At 30.2% G+C, this 18,308-nt stretch overlaps 2 protein-coding genes across 5 annotated transcripts in view; both read right to left on the bottom strand.

Annotated features, from left to right (window-relative positions):
- LOC143240951 (uncharacterized) overlaps positions 1 to 2,881 on the bottom strand; it is a 74,995-nt gene extending 72,114 nt beyond the window's left edge. Inside the window, exon 1 of one of the 2 annotated variants that reach the window (XM_076484257.1) lies at positions 2,076 to 2,881. In XM_076484257.1, coding sequence (XP_076340372.1) covers positions 2,076 to 2,098 — 23 coding nt within the window. In that variant the 5' untranslated portion in view covers positions 2,099 to 2,881. The remainder of the gene's footprint in view (positions 1 to 2,075) is intronic. The other variant, XM_076484255.1, reaches the window with a different exon arrangement.
- A 4,083-nt stretch (positions 2,882 to 6,964) lies between these two features.
- The window catches only part of LOC143240936 (cytokine-like nuclear factor N-PAC), a 33,272-nt gene continuing 21,928 nt past the window's right edge, over positions 6,965 to 18,308 (bottom strand). For all 3 annotated transcript variants that reach the window (XM_076484204.1, XM_076484205.1, XM_076484203.1), the window contains 4 exons: positions 17,120 to 17,282; positions 16,474 to 16,653; positions 12,199 to 12,323; positions 6,965 to 8,634 (listed from right to left, as the gene is read on the bottom strand). In XM_076484204.1, coding sequence (XP_076340319.1) covers positions 8,560 to 8,634; positions 12,199 to 12,323; positions 16,474 to 16,653; positions 17,120 to 17,282 — 543 coding nt within the window. In that variant the 3' untranslated portion in view covers positions 6,965 to 8,559. The remainder of the gene's footprint in view (positions 8,635 to 12,198; positions 12,324 to 16,473; positions 16,654 to 17,119; positions 17,283 to 18,308) is intronic.

Genomic DNA, 18,308 nt, shown 5'->3' with positions numbered 1-18,308 from the left:
TTTATTAAAAAAGAATATTGGCTTTCTGGAAGGGGTTCATAGAAAGGCTATTAGAATTAAACCAGGGATAGTATGGTTATCTTAGAGGTTAAAATCTGTTAACTTATTTTCTCTTGATAAAATATTCTACAAGCTAATGTTATTGCAGTTGACAAAATAATACATTGGATTAATAAGATCAAAGCCTCCAATTTCTTCATGCCAAACTTTGTAGGAGAATAATCAATTTCTCCAAATATAAATGGTACAAGAAAAACCTTAAAAGATTAAATGATCCCTTATTGTTTATAGGTTGTGTTTAATGATGTAAAATAACATTTCTATCCCTGGAAACTTTTTCTAGACCATCTTCAATACATCAGTGTTTAAACTAGCACTGTTTCCTCACAAAATTTGAAATAATATCTCAAACAGATAAGTATATCAGTCTTACCAAAAAAAAAATCCATTTTTGAAGAGAGGTTCATTAACTTCAAGGTAATGAAAAGGGCTGAGTAGTTAATACAGTGTTATCCAAGTGTTTCTACTTTCATTAACATGGAATAAATTAATTTTCCAACTCTTAAGAATGTTTTGAACCAAGATACCTGTGTCAGAGAAACCATTAATTATCTTAACTGTATGTTCATCACAAATAATTTCCATACTTTCCTCATCTAGTTGTTACACAAGCCAGACCTGAAATTAAAACATGCTACTCAGTTGTAAGTAACTAGAAATATCTCTAACACTATATGATATTCAAATCCATATTTTTATTGGTGTATTTACTGAAAATGAAGGTATATCATCAACACAGACAATGCAGTAAAAATAATTAATATATTCTGAAAGTGAAGACTTCAACAATCAATATTACAACCTACAATATTTTGTTAAATATCGTATTAGCTATCATAAAATTAACAAAGTAGATCATAAACATTAAATTTGTGTATCTATTATACAGATGTTTCACACTTCCATACAGACATTTTTATGATAAAGTTCTAAAATAAAAATATTCATTTATTTATTTTTTGTATGAAGTTTCTGTGAATTTTCACACACAAAATGAATAAAATTAATTTTGGAAAAATCCTCAAACTTTAGGAAGTCAAAATATGTATCTGTGAAAGACATTCATACCAGTAGGCAATCCAATAATTATATGCACTGATATCTTAACTGGTTAACAATTGTGTTACACACAGTGATAGTGTATGGTGTTCACTTGTACCTATCCACAACTGTTGCCTAGTTATAAGTATACAATTCATGTAAACTTTTCATAACAAAAATAAAAAGATGGATATATTTTTCTTTCTGTGTTATTTAAAAAAAAAAAATCCACAAATGTTATCAAGAACTGGAGAAATTCTTTCAACCAACTGGTCTGTCAAACAGATATTTTATGACAGTCATGAATTCACCATTTTATAATTTTCAATTCTATATATATATATATATTTTAGTGAAACTAAATAATTTATATCTAAATGAAGTTAAATGAATAAACAAAATAATGAGGAAGGACTTTGTTAAAAACAGCAAATCCCAACCTCTGATTAATTGTATTATAACCATAAAATATTCAAGCCCATAAACCAAAACACATTAACTAATTTTTTTTTATTTATCTATTTTTAATTTCATGTCAATGTGCTTTGGTTTATGGTTTGAATATTTTGTGGTTATAAAATACTGATATATGGTGTATCTCCACCTCAATGTGGGTTCTACTGTTGCAGTCACCTCCAAAACCTGGTATACATTTTATAATCCTACATTGTAGTTTGTACCCTAGGGTCCATTAAAAAAAAAAGTGCAGCATATATTTTTAAAAATTTTGTTTTTTAATTATTTTTACAAAAATTTCATGTTTATATGTTTGTTTATGGTTTGAATATTTTATGGTTATAATACATATATATAAATGATATTAATATTCAAATCCATAATGTCTAACTGTGAAAATAACTGATACACAAGTGTTTGCAAAATTCATAAAATACAGTTAAAGCTATATAAGTGAATTATATGATTATGTCAAGAGTTAACTAAACTTTAAGTAAAAGTATCATATAATAACTTACTTGTTCAAACATTGTCTAGACATCCTAAGTTTTCTTCTTCAAAGTTTCAGGTATTTAAATACATCCAAATGGAACTTCATAGCATTAGCAGATATAAAGTCAGTAACCAGTACTGGCAGTAGTTAACTTTTACTTTAGTTTTTATGTATACTAGCTCAAGTTTTCTTCACTGAATTATACAGTTCAACAATACAGTACATTTCAAATTTCTTTATTTAAATGTTTACTAGCAAAACAATGTACTTAGTAAGGTAGCTGACACAATTTAAGTTACCCAACTTACATTATGTTAGACTTCTTGTCAGAAATAGTGTTACTACTAATTATTAATATTATGTTGAACTTTGGAAAATTAAGCTTATAAATCAAAAGAAAGTTGATCAAATTTCCTTTTCATAAAATGGCTTTCAAGTGTGAGCATAACCAACTTATTAAGTTGCTACTGGCTATGCTAAGCCGAAGAATTTTGAAAGTGAAGAGACTGATCAAACATCAGTAACACACCAGTTAGGCTTAAAATAGAATTTCTAATTCTTGTACATTTCTGAGAAAATTAAAATCCTCAGGTTTTGATCTTCTAGTTTAACGGGAAGGAGACTAAACGATATAAGAAGATCAAAACAAACGACTTTCACAAAGCATAAAAAATAAAAAACATATATTAACATTACTGAAACAGAATAACATCTTTACTCTTTGAAACAACATAAAATTTTGAACAAAAAATAAAAAGCTACATAATTTGAAAAACAAAATATCAGCTGTTCCTACTTCATTACCAACACGTATCTATAAACATAATCTCTAACTCATATTCTCCTACTCTCAAATTCTTGTTTTATTTTCATTGGTCAAGAAACTCTTGTTTGCCCACTTGACGCAATTTAAAAAACACATTTACGCTTAGACGCAACTTCCCTCTAGCATAATAGAAAAATAAGGAGAGAAAATGGTGGGTTATTTAAATTGAACTTAAAATCACACAGTTTTACGATTTATTAAATAAGCTACTATCAACAAACTTAGTCTTTATTAGTACGAATATTAAAAGGGCAAAACGTATATTATCGTTTTAAAAATGCTCAAATTTTAAGACTGAGACACAGAATTAAGTGCAAAAAGTTCAAAATATTAGAACAGCGAAGTGTTACGAAGGAATCGAACCATTAAACAATCAGAGATACTTGAAAGAGAGAAAGATTTTAAAAGAAACATAAATATCTATATATGTTTCACCACAGGAATGTAACATAATATGCAGGCATGTCATACGATTTCTATTTGCTGTAATTTATTATTAATTATTTAAAAGGTTTGTTTACATAATTACTATTCAGGTTTAACCTAAATACAGTCCATAAAACCCTTAAAGTTGCTTTCTTCTAACTTATGAAAAGGACAATATAAACAGGTTTAGCATTACTGTATTGTAGAGCAATTGAAAGAGTTGCTATCGATGTACTAGTCTTTTGCTACAGAGTAAAAGTGGGAATAAATATACCACGATTGTAATGGATTTTTTCATCCAGAGGAACATGTTCATTTCTTATCCAGGAAGTAAAAAACCTAGCATGGAAACTTGTTAGTTAATCTATTTTATGTTTTGGAATTCCTAAGGAAACTTCACTTAAATGAGGAACAAAACTTTGAAACAGCCTTGTTTGTGAAAATGTATCAGGTCCTTGGAACCAAAGAGACCAAAACAAAAGCTCTTTATCCGTCTTCAAAAACATTTATTGAAGTAGCAATGAAAGCCACGACTTTTGAGAATAATCAAAACAATGCATGATTCTAGACGCTAAAATTTAGGAAGGATATTAAATGGGAGAGTTCATCCAGTAGTGACTTAAGGGAATATAAGTAATTTTGTTCAGCTTACGTTGAGTTCGTCCAACTTTCAGCCTAATATTCAAATAAATTGGTCGTTATGAGCCATAAGATAATAAATGTGTCGTTTTTTTTCTATTCATGAAGTGTAAAATAACGATTTTGATAAACAATATCTTGGTTTTTGGGTAAGGTTTGCCACTGGTCGAAAGTTAATTATAGATAATAAAAATATACTTTCCGAGTCTGGTTATCAGTATATAGTAAATAAAAAATTTGAGTCTAGACCAGTTATTCTGGTTTGTAAATATCTTTATTTCGAAATTTAAAACAATGCTACTGTTTTATATATCTTTTATTTATAATTCTTATATCCTAGTCTAGTCTAAATCCTCTGGTTGACATACTTTTCATCTTCGAGTACAGACCTGTTTGTGCTCATTTGTTTTAGAGTTTAAATCAACTTCCCTGGTTTATATTCCTATTTTTATAGACTATTTACTCTTGTTTGTGCGTGTTCTTTTTTATTTTTTTATTTACGGGTCTAGACCAATTCCTCTGGTTTATGTGATTTTTGTTTGAGTCTAGAACAAGCCCTCTGACATATAGAGCTTTAATTTAAGTCCAGACCAATTTCCCTTGTTTATTTGCTTTTGTTTACGACTCTAAGATAATTTATCCCTTTGTATAAATTTATTTAAAACTCTAGGCTAATTCTTCTGGTTTATGTATTTCTAATTTACGACTCTATACCAACTCCCTCAGTTTATTTGATTTTTATTTACACATCTTTACGAACCTGGATCAATTTCTGTGGTTTATATGTTTTTTTTTTTTTTCTTTTTTTCGAGTCTTGATCAATTTGTTCGTTTTATATCTTTTACGATACTAAATTATTGTGTGAGTGTACTACCACTAATGCTTCCCACTGTTACAGCGGTTAGTCTACGGATTTACAATGCTAAAATCAGGTATTCGATTTCCCTCGGTGGCCTTAGCATATAGCCGGATGTGGCTTCACTATACAAAAACACACACACTATCAGTCATAATGCATGCCCTTGATGCATGATAAACAGAATTCCAGTTTCATAAGTTTTGTGTTTAAGTGAAATACACTTGTATTGTCGAACACTCCGATCTCCAAAAATGAATTTATTTCGATATATTTGGCCACAAGCAATACAATTACGAGTTTAAAGGATCATTAATGTTTAAATTCGGTTTACATTTAGTTAAAACTAGTAGTCAAAACTTCAGTCGTAGTTTTGATATGTTTCCGATCCTGAGTTTAAGGATTCAACACAGAGCCCAAAAAAATCATCTTCAAACGATACGGGTTATTCATACGACACTGCTCGACATATGTCATTGCCTTGAACTTTGTTTTAAAATATGCTAAGCCATACTCAAGACATAATGCTTATTTGTCAGATTTAGTGCAAAGCTAAATGAAAATTCACCTAATTTTAAAGCGATAATCTCTAGAAGGCAACTACTCAACACTATCCCATGAAAATTTAACCTCCAAGTCTTCTAAGACACCCATGACGCGAGAATGCATTTAGCAATTGTTTTTAAATATTTATTGTTTCCTATGAATTTCATGCAAAGCCACAAGAGGGCTATCTTCGCTTGCCATCCCTAATTTAGCAGCGTTAAGACTAGGCTACGCAGATAGTCATCACCAATAACCGCCGACTCTTGGGTTACTCTTTTGCCAACGAATAGTGGGATTAACTGAAATTTATAACGTCCACAAGGCTGAAACGGCGAATATGTTTGGTGTGACAAGGATATGAACCCGCGACCGGCAGATTGCGAGTCGAGCACCCTCACCACCTGGCCGTTTAAAGAGTGATAATCTCTACTGTATATAACTGAAGTTATATGAAACATATCAATTTTTTTACGATAATAATTTATTCTGGTTGGTTTCAAAACTGCACGCAGAAGGTTATCTCTTGTTCGAGTATAGTAAATGTTAGGCTATGCCTAGCGCCGGCTTCTACAAGTTATTGTTCAAACCATAAAATGATCATAGTCTTTTTATCACAATGGTGACTAATAGCTGACTTTTAAGATCTGTTAAATAAACTTTTATGAACAAAAGTAAAAGCGTAATAATAACAAAACTTCTTAACTCACAAATACAATTCACACGAAGCTTCAATCATTGCGTATATATAAATTGTTTTTTTCAAATTTAACGCAAACAAATACAACCACAAAGTTCATAAATATCTCTAATGTTTATTTGAATTTAATGAATAACCACGCTAATGGAAATTGGCGGGAAACAAGATGAAAATAGTTTACAAGAGTGAACCAAAGAAGCATACTGTAGTGAAATTCTATATCTTGCACATTATAACTACAAACCATTTAAAATTTGCTTTTAAAACATGCATGCAAAAAGAAATAGTTAAAAAAAATTGGCACTGAAGTTCAGAAAATTATTGACCTTTGTCATACGTTTTCATTGTTTGGTTCTCACACTCTTCGTACATAGAAAACCAAGTTTCTGGGATAATCTGTTGTTATTCTGGTTGTCACACTCTTTAATACACAGAAAATAAAGATTCTGTGATAATCTCTTATTACTCTGGTTGTCACACTCTTCATAGATAAGAAACCAAGATTCTGTGATAATATTTGTTGTTCTGTTTGCCACACACTTCATACATAGAATACCAATATTCTGTGATATTTGTTCTGTTTGTTTTAGTTACTTGTTCTGTTATATTTTCTCTTTCTTTCAATTTAATTGGGATACGTGATTTAATCTATGAAAAAGCTTTTCTTTAAGTGAAGTTAATTTTTCTTGACCAATCCAAAGAACTGTTTCACTCTCTCTCTGTTTATCCAATAAACAATTACACTTCAAGAAAATATTCAGGAAAAATAAAAAAGATAGTTTCTTTAGAATTTTGAAATGTCACGCATATTTAAAAATGTGCAAGTTTAAATACACACAAAGTTGAGGCCCATAAACACAGACATAATTTACGTATACTAGTTGATTTATTGTGTTTAGACAGACTTCAAAATCATTTCAACCATTTCTGTTGTAACAGATGTTCCACACATTATTTTAATTCCTTGAACAAAACCTCCTGATACAAAACTTAAGAAATAGTTTACTAACCAGAAAACAGCTGGACTTTTGTAACACACCACATGATAATTTGAGAAAAATCCTCTCTTTATTAACAAATATGTTTGAAATATGTATGTAACAAATTTTGATTAGACAAGTACATTCTATCATGCGTTAATTACAGAGATTGATAGATGGAGTGATTACTAATAATATTTATGATATAAAATAGCTTTTATATACTCAGCCATGTCAAGCCACAAAACAAGTGAACTGTACTGAAAATAAATGATTTTGCCTTCTGAGGTGTAAATAAATAGTCATAGGTTTATGTTTTTAAATATAAAACTACTTCCACCTTTAAAATATCAGTGCATAATTAAAAATTGCAGTTTATTAAATTCAATATAAATGCCACAAATTAAAATCTACATTTGTGGTTCAATAGGTCAGAATTATCTGTGATTTCATAAAACAAATTTCTTACACATAACTCAATGTATCATATTTGAATTATTAAAGCAAAACTCACATTTCACTAATTCTGACAATGAAACTGCTAAACAAGAATCAGTCATTCTTAGAAAACAATTATATGATATAAAACTTCAATTAAAATAAACAAATGTACTGCTCAAATGTCAAACAATGAATGACGCATACAATAAATGCATAGCCTTTTAAACTGTGTTCCTGGCTGTTCTGATTTCTCCGATGAAGAAACTTCTACACAATTCAAATTATAAGTGAATGAAAAAATAAATTAAAGTTGCTTTAAAGGAGGAAAGAATTACATATTACACTGAAACACTACATACATATAAAGGAAGTTATTATTTCAAGACTGAATTAAACAAATATCCATTTCAAGTATTGCAGAAATATCAAAAAATTTCCTAAACATGATGTGCAAATGAACACACACACACACATATATATATATATATCTACATCTTTTATGTAAAAAATGCCAAAATAATTGTTCATGAGATGAAAAACAATTTAAAGTCAACTAAGTTTATTCCTAAATATTTAAGTTTTAATTGTTCAGGAAAATACCTTTCAGTATCAACATTTAATGATTGGTTTTAAGACTTCTAAATTTACTTAACCTCTGATGTGTGCAGGAAGATAAGATACATAATGAAGAGTTTTGTCTGACATGTTATAACATACTAAAAATACAACTAGAATCAAACAATTTAAGAAAGAAACTATAATAAAATTATAATAGTTATAACATAAAAAATTAACAACAAGCAGATTACAAGTAAATGTTGAAGGCATTAGACAGCAAGACTGGGTATTAATTATACACATTTAATAATACATATAAAATGTTTGGTACAAAACAGTGGCAGGCATGGAACAATATTGTAGTTATGAAATGTTTCTTTCTTCTCTGATGAATGTATGAAACTTCATGATTTTCTTTACAAGTAGGAATGCCACTAAAACAGTAAATAAACAAACAAAAACCATAAAACCTGTTCCACACTGCATAAAAATGCACAGAACAATGAGAGAAATTCCAGTCAACAATTAAAGAGTGCATTTTCAGAAACGAGCACGAAGGTAAACAGCAGAAACATCATGTTCTCCATACCCAAACCGTTTTGCATGCTTGTAAACCTGAAAAAAAAAGGAAAAGAATGCAATCAGAGAGTAAACTCTCAGTTAATGTAGAAACAATTGTAACTGGAAATAGATCTTTTAAAACTATGTTAACTTAAGAAAACTGCTCTTTTATCCTTTGCAAATGTTAAGTTTAGTACGTGATTTGATGAGGTGAAGATGGTTAGATACCTTCATATTACAATATGTAACAAAATTTTTACTTTTTCTTGTTCTTGGGCAGAAAGTGTTATTTCCAAATTGCTTATGCCTAAAGTAAATGGAAAAGACCTATTTTTCTTTTCAAACTTTGCTTTTGTGACCTGCAAGCATATAACAAAAACATGATGGGAGTCTATTTGGGGGCTGATAAGTGAAAGTGACTTACATTACAGTTGCAAATCTCAAAACTACTCACTTCTAAACATTTTTGTATAATTTTAGTATAAATACATGTAAATCTTGATTCATGTTGTTTTATTCAGACCTTATGTAAATGAAAATGTGCAAATTTGCCCATTTTTACATAGAAAATAGGTTAGTTTCTAAATTTCATTATCCAGGCCACAAAAGCAAAGTTTGAAGGGAATAATGACCATTTTCTGTACTTTTACAACATAAACAATTAAGAAATAATGCATACTATCCAGGAACAAAATTTGTGTTACATAGTGTTATAAATTTGAAAAACTTTTAAATACAAGTTTTCTATTTACCTAAAATTATCAGCTTAATGTAAAGATATGGTATTTTTTCTTCTAAAACAATACTATATTTATAATAATTTGAAAAACAAGCATGTAACATAACAACCACAAAGATGAAAGATATCAAAATAACTTATAAATTAACTTTCAGCAAGTTACCAAATATAAGAAACATTTCTTCAATTCATAATAAGAGTTTGTAAACATATTTTAATATACTTAGAAGATTAACCATCATTTATACATAAATTTAAGATTCATTAACTTCTCCCATAAATAATACTTCACAAGTGCTAGGTAAGGAATAAGCTAAAGCTATTTTCTTGAGATGAAACAATGCATCACTTTTAGAGAGACAGCAGGTTTACTGTTTCAATATTGTCCACAACACGTGTATCTCTGATTACATATTATAAACTTGAATGATTTACTGCACATCCCTATATTTCAAAATATCACAAAAAATACAGTATACATTTGAATAAGTATCATTATATGAGCTTTACACAGAAAATAGTCATAGATTTGTTATAAAAATTAACCAATAATTATCATAGAGGAAATTATTAAACAATGTTTTTAATAACACCAGTAAGAGTTAGGCATCTTTATGGCACTGTATATTTCAAAGTCTGTGGTGTAATTTAATTTCCTTTTTCTTCAAGATGTGTGCAGAGGCTTTCTTCTGTATAGTTGGTACTTTTGTTAAATGTGGAGCCCAACAAATTCTATATTTGTTTTGTAGGATTATGGTTTTAATTTTGCAGTCACCATTTTATTGGCTGGAGATCTCTTGACCTTTCGTTGCCAGGGTAAGTTCAACTTACCTACAAAGGACCATGATTACATACTATGGTACTTATATTGATCCATGATTGTTTTTGTTTCCCAAATGGGCTCAACATTTGTTACAAGTGTTTGGTGTCACCATCTTCTAATCAGAGGATATGATGTGATGGACTATGGTTTTGATATACAACTTTATTAATTGTGCTCAGATGGATAATATAATTTTCAGAGCCTCTTACATGCTTGATTGATGGACAAGGTATTCTTTCTTCACTCTCTCATTCACTCTCCAGCTAACTTGTACATGCCAGATGGAACAGTCATTCAAATTTAGACTCCCTTGTTCAAACCACCTTATGCCACTGTGACAAGGATATACATTCTTTCATAACAGCTAGTCCCTCTGCCATATCCTCTGTGCATGAGTTTTCTTGCTGCTAATACCCTCCAACGACAGCATTATTAAGATTATGTTTGTTAAACTTTTAACTGGGTATGATTTGTTAACATTTAAGCAAGGTTTATTCAAGTTTTATTTCATTATTTTTAATGAAATAAATGGTTTGATTTGAATCTTGCACAAAAGTACTCAAGGACAATCTGCACAAACCATCCCTAACTTAGCAGTAACATACTAGAGGAAGTTTCTTCAAGGGGTTTGTTTCTGCATTATTCATACATTCAAGTTAACACGGTAAGTTCTCTACAAGATGCATGAGAATTCATGCAATACCTTTTGCAGGTATAACAGTTACATTAACAGGCCAATCACTCTTGAACTTCTGTGCTTTAGGTGTCTCAAAAATAACTTTGAAGCATTTTCCTAATGCAGTTCATGAACTTTGAAAATTCAAGGGAGACAACACCAAATTCAGTAGTATAAAAACTCTAGATTATTAATATAAATTACCATCACAGGTAAACAAAGGGTTTGTATGGTTTAAGTAAAATGCACAGCAGAGCAATATATCCTAATCTAAACTATTACATACAATCAGCAGTGAAAAAGTGTTTGTATGATTAAAGCATTACCTTTGTATTGTTGTGTTGTGAATGTCCATGTATGAGAAATAAACATATTTTGAAATAATAGTTCTCAGTATTAAATACACAACTATACATAGTACATAACCATCATATGTAACCTGTATATGTTAAAGTCTTATATCAATAAATTACGTTATTAAAGGAAAGATCTCTTGGGCAGTGACTTGTGTAACACAAAAGAGTATATCTGAAACACTATTGTTACCACTCTACTGATTTGGAGTTCAAAATGGAAAAACTAAGAGAAATGTGGAAAAGAAACAAAAACATCTGTGTTGTCATGATTAGTGTCACAAATATTATGTTTAATCGCTTCAAATGCTCCGTTAGCTGTTCACTTTTAAATCACGACACTTCAAACCTCAGGGACAGTTGTAAAACTACATTTCTGGAGAGGATTTAACAAAGCACCACTCAACTCTCTCACAACAGGCATTCTTTTGTGTATATGTAACAAGGTTTTAACAATTTACATTAAACATTTAATTACACTACTTTCTTATCATGGTTTACAAATAAACTGTCAAAAAACAGTTCATAATTTACACTTTAATATCATATACATCATGTTCTTAATTTTATAATGCAATATTAAAAAACAAATAAAAAATTTCCCTAGTATAAGAATAGATATTTATGTGAGCAGAACCAGTTTTTAGGCCATATTGAGTGAGCCTGCTAAAAGAGAGTTAAAGACAAATAATGTTGATTTATGTGGGTTTGAAAAACAGGCTTAGAGCAAATAACACCACTGAAAAATACAGCTAAAACTGACTTACGTGGGTTTGAAAACTAGGCTCAAAGCAAATAACACCATTCAAAGACACAGCTAAAATTGACTTGCGTCTAAGAGACTCACAGCAATAATACAATTCCTGCAAATATCTTGTTTCATATTTTTCTATTTTATCCCCAAAACATTACAACAGTTGAAAATTTGTTTATTATATGTCTAAAAATTAAATATTTCAGTACAATTGCTAGAATAGGAGGTGATCATAAAAGCTTGTACATTAAAGGACTGGGTTTAAAAACTAACCTCATTCACTGTGGCAGCCAGAGGTAAAGGTTGCTCCAATTGGTCTCCAATAGCTAATGCTAAACGTAGATCTTTCTGCATATGTTGTAATGGCATATTTGTGCCAAAACTTCCCTCAACAATAGCTATACAAAAATTAAAAAGAACAATCTATATATTAGTTTGTTATAACTTAAAAAACGAGTTGAAACAAAAGATAAATTAAACAAAGAATGATGCACTAATTGAAAAGTTCCCAAGATACAAGCTATAATGTGAGATTATAAAATGTACCCTAGGTTTTAGAGATGACTTCACAGGTAGGACCTGGCAGCAGTGGGGATACACCATTTATCAGTCTTAACCTCCATTTGCCAGTCTCACATAAGAAATAAAAAAGTAGCAATAGATATACAAATTAGGAGAGTGAAATGTTGGTGCTCTAGGAAAAGTAAGTTCAAAACTTAGCTCTTGAAGTTAACACTCCAGCTCCCAGCAAAGCACAAATTGGTTGCAGAGCAAACAAAATATACCAGCATGAAGCATCCCATCCAGCTATCCAAACAAACTAATATAGCTCCAAACCACCACCCTTTCACCATGTCTTCTGTGACTACTGTATTCCAAACAAGCCTTTATATGTGGCAAGGTATACATCTGCTTAAAGTAGTGCCAAGTTGTTAAATGACCTTATTCTTTACTACAAATAGTTATTAGAAATTTTATTTAAAATTTCTAATTTTTATTTATTTATATATATTTAATACATTCTAATATTTGTTATAAAATAGTTTAATAATTTTATTTAAAGTTTCTTTATTAAATCCATTAACTATTACTTTTTGTATCAGTATTAACATTACTGATAAAATATTGTAATTACAAATTTTAGAATATCCAAATAATTCCAAAGTTATAATGTTTACAACAGAAGGGTATACTATTAAAAGAGGGTAAACCATAAATTGGAAAGCAAAATATTTTAATTCAAAAATATTTACACTGATATACTTAGCAATTATTTTAATTTCCAAATCTAAATAATATATTTCTGTATTAGATATTGGAGTATTTTCAATTTCTAATTCTGCTGGATAAACAGTGTTAACAACATTATTTACACTAATTAAATAATCTATATATCTATAAGTTAAGGTAAAAATATCTGGATTTGTGTAGTTGTCAATAAATATATTTTCATAGTAATATAAATATAAATTTGCCACACAAGTTGAATAGTTAGCTCCCATTGGAACTCCTATCACTTGTTTAACAACTTGTTTATTGAGAAAGTATGTTATTATAAATACAGAAATTTAATATATCTTATGTTTTTGGAGCTAATTTTTTCCTTTTTCCAGCTCTATAAAAGGATAACAGAACTGTTATATTAAAAATTTAAGAAAAAGATGAAATATTTTAATGAAATTGTAGCGTACAATGTGGTAAAATCAAATGATTAAATTTTATTCATTTGTTTTCACAGTTTTTTAGATATTTTAAAATATATTATTTTTTATTATCCAAAAAGTATGTTTTTAATTATTAACACTTACATTTTTATTTTATCAAGTAAAATATTCAGTAATTTATTTAATAATATAGCCAGTTGTTTGATAATTGTTCTTACTGAATTGGAAATAAATCTAAATTTAATTGGAGATGTAATTAATTTGGGAATAGCATAAAGATTATTATAAGCTTTAATGAAATTATTAGTTACTGTATCTTTGGATTGACTGACAAGTTTAAATGTTTGTGTGCTATTGTTTTCTTTTATCATAATTCATGTATAAAACATTTTACAAATGATACCAATATTACAGTTAGCCTTATCAATGGGAATTATAACATTTTTCTTCCAATTCTTGAATCTCAGTTTTTAACTGATAAAATGATAAATCTGTATGGTATTTATTTAATTTTATATGGTATAATTTTATTTTTATTAAGTACATACAACTTCCATTCCAGAAACCATATATGTGGATAAGATGTAATATAGTTAAATTTTAAAATATATTCATCAATATTGTTTTCAATAGATTTCTATATCTATTGCTACTTCTTTTACTTTTTATGTGCAACTGGTGAATGGAGATTAAGACTGACAGATAGTGTATTGTTTGTTTGTTTGTTTTTGAATTTCTCACAAAGCTATTCAAGGGCTATCTGTGCTAGCTGTCCCTAATTTAGCAGTGTAAGACTAGAGGGAAGGCAGCTAGTCATCACCACCCACCACCAACTCTTGGGCTACTCTTTTACCAACAAATAGTGAGATTGACCATCACATTATAATGCCCCCACGGCTGAAAGGTCGAGCATGTTTGGCGCAACTGGGATGTGAACCCACGACCCTCACATTACGAATTGCACGCCCTAACACGCTTCGCCATGCCGAGCCCGACAGACAGTGTATATCCACTGCAATGTTGGTCCTACTTCTTCAGTCACCTCCAAAACCTAAGGTACATTTTATAATCTCACATCATTGCTTGTACCCTGGAATCTTTACAATTAGTGCAGCATTCTTTGTTTAATTTATTTTTGTTTTTGAAGTTAATATAATTAGTTTTCAATGGAGTCTTTTCCTTGTGATTTTGCTTATTTAACTTCATTAAAGTGTATTCATTTTCACTAAAATAGACAGGGTGTTTGGAAAGTCGCTGTGCAGTTTTGAAAGCAGCGATAACAGCATTCATTCAGCCTATTACAAGCCAGCAACTGATAGCGGTGTTTAGAGACAAAATAAGGATCCAAGCCTGTATTGATGCCAACAGGAGTCACTTTCAACATTGTTTATAATTGTCATTCATATTTACCTCCTGTATTCTATATTGAAACATGTCTGTTGATAAATATATAAGTGCACAGTGACTTTCCAAACACCCTGTATAATAGATTAACAATAATAATATAGTACTAGATGAGACATTGGTAATGAAGCAGTCTAGAGCTTACATATAATCATACTAGTTATTTTTGAAAACTTTAATAATATGTGGACACTTGCTGTTTTACTATTTCAAACTGATGTTCTGTGTTCCTTACAAACTTTTTAGCAGGTCTGTGCCCCATTAAAAGAGAGACATTTCAAGACTGTAGCAAAACTTTGAGAAAAGACTCAAACCACAATAAATTCTAACTGGTCATCAAGGTTTATGAATCCTGTTTTTGTCATGTTTCTGCAGAATGTGATTCCACATACTGCTATTTTCTAACCTAAGGTCTCAGTGAACTTTTGGTAAATACATAAGTATTCTGAAAGCTTCTTAATTCTCCATTATTGTATAGAAGGGAAACATTTCACTACAGTATTAAATAAATCAATAACAGCTGTAAACAAAAGATAGTACAAGACTAAAAAATCACTAAACCTGAATAATACATTCAGTAACAAAACAAAACTTTAATCTTTTAAAATATGCTGTCGTAGTGCTAAGGTTTAAACCATTCATATGGGATTTTATTTTTTCCAGAAGTGGCTTCAGACTTACTGAAAATGGAACACAAAACACACAAACTTTGCACCATTATGAAACTCAATACAGACTGAATAAAAAACACAGAAGCTTTAATACTATTATTAAAGTCAATGCAGATTGAATATGAAACACACAAGCTTTAATACTACTATTAAACTCAATGCAGACAGAATATAAAACACACAAGCTTTAATACTATTATTAAACTCAATGCAGACAGAATATAAAACACACAAGCTTTAATACTACTATTAAACTCAATGCAGACAGAATATAAAACACACAAGCTTTAATACTACTATTAAACTCAATGCAGACAGAATATAAAACACACAAGCTTTAATACTATTATTAAACTCAATGCAGACTGAATATAAAACACACAAGGTTTAGTACTATTATGAAACTCAATGCAGACAGAATATAAAACACACAAGCTTTAATACTGTTATTAAACTCAATGCAGACTGAATATAAAACACACAAGCTTTAATTCTACTGAGTTTCATAATGTTCAGACAGAACATAAAACACACAAACTTTAATACCATTATGAAACTCAATATAAACAGACTAACTTTCCACATCTTTTATGGCCATTAGAAGACACACCACTTTATGGCTAACTAAATAGCTCTAATTTTTCCCACTATTCATACAGTCATAAAGAACAACAACAATAAAACTTACAGCTCGTAAGTAGCTCTAGCTTTTCATCATTCGTACAACCATCCCAAAGCACACAACCTAACAGATAAAAGCCACTTTCAAAATAATATTTGAAAATAAGAAAACTCCAAATTATCATCACCTTGGCCTTTTTCAGTTACTGCTGGACAGCTGAGAGATCCAAGTTCTAAGATTTCTAGAAGATCTTTCTGAGAGAGTCCTGCTCTATCTGTCAATGCCATGGCTTCAGCTAAAGAGCCAACCGTTGTACCCAAAATCATATTAAGTATGAGATTACTTTTTGAAGCATTACCAATATCCCCTGCAGAGAAGAAAATAGTAAAAATTATAACAAAATCACTTTAACTATGAGATCAAGTTTGGAATCAATGTCAAGATCATTTTGAATACTATAAGGTATAACTGTGTTGACTTCAAAGATCCTTTCAGTGATATTACTGCAAAAGAATGGGGATAGCACAAAGACAAGATAATGTTGAGTAAAATTTTACTTTTTGAGCCATTTACAGTACTTTGTAGTAAATAAATAATGACAATTTAACCAAAACCACTTTGACTGTCAGGTTTTTTTGGTTCATTTATTACTGTTTGAGGTAGAACACTATCATTTTGATTATGAAATTGCTTTTGGAGATATCAATGACCCTGAAAGGATCATCAATTACTCAAGAAAATGAGAAGATCATGTTTGTTTTTTTTCAACTTTTATATGAAAGTGATAACAGTATTTGATAAAACTAGTATATACAAAACAAACTGTTTCTCGCCTAAAAAGAAAGACTGCTTTCCCATTGCTCGAAAACAACTGGCACAATCTTCAAATAAAGACTTCTCGCCTGCAGCCAATATAATCAAATTTCCTTCTTCTGCAGGTTTTTTGGACCCCAATACAGGTGCTTCAAGGTAGCGTCCACCTCTTAGTTGTATAGCCTGTAGATAAAAGAACAAGGTGGTCAATTTTTGTTTATAGAAACTTCTCTCAGATATAGAACTTAGATAAAAACAATGTAAACAGTACAAACATATTATGAGCTAACATATCTAATGTTAAAAGTTGCTTTATTTAGATCTGACAGATTTTTTCTATCCAACTCTGCTATTATGGGCTATACATCTGATTTTGAGGGTTCTCATCTGCAAACATATACACTTATTCCTTCTATCCGCAACAAAATAAGGTAAGTCCACAGTATACAAAGCATAGTTATGTAATATTCAGGAGCACAGTGCCCACTTCACTGAAACAACTCGTGAAGCACAGTGCCTGCTTCACTGAAACAACTCGTGAAGCACAGTGCCCACTTCACTGAAACAACTCGTGAAGCACAGTGCCCACTTCACTGAAACAACTCGTGAAGCACAGTGCCCACTTCACTGAAACAACTCGTGAAGCACAGTGCCCATTTCACTGAAACAACTCATGAAGCACAGTGCCTGCTTCACTGAAACAACTCATGAAGTTACCATTCAAAAATGTGTAAGAAACAGAAGTGGCTCACAGTGGTGGTCACATCAAGCCTCAAAAGGAATGACACAAACTACATACAGTTTTTTATCTATGTCTTACCATACAGTTCTATTTGTTAGTTGTATGACAGCTACAGACAATATACGTACAAGTTGATTAGTACACCTCTGAAATATTCATTATATCAGCTTCACACAGAAAATATTCATTATTTTTACAGGAAACTGTTACAAAAGTATTACAGAAATACATTATGTCAGTCCAGCAGCTTAGCATCTTTATGTCACTTCCTCAAACTCTAGTGTAATTTGATTTCATTTTTCTTGAAGCTGTTTCAAAAGGCTTCATTTAGTGTACTTTTGTCAAGTATAAAGTTCAGCAGATTCTTGGTTTGTTCAAAGTCTGGACTTGGTGGTGGCCACTTTTTAATTAACCCATTAATCTCAATAGATGCTGGAAGTTTGTGATCTTTACCTGTCCAATACTTT

Source organism: Tachypleus tridentatus, chromosome 13, assembly GCF_004210375.1.
Source record: "Tachypleus tridentatus isolate NWPU-2018 chromosome 13, ASM421037v1, whole genome shotgun sequence".
NCBI classification, from domain to species: domain Eukaryota; kingdom Metazoa; phylum Arthropoda; class Merostomata; order Xiphosura; family Limulidae; genus Tachypleus; species Tachypleus tridentatus.
The sequence above is the reverse complement of the archived record's forward strand: the minus strand, read 5'-3'. Positions and strand labels throughout refer to the sequence as shown.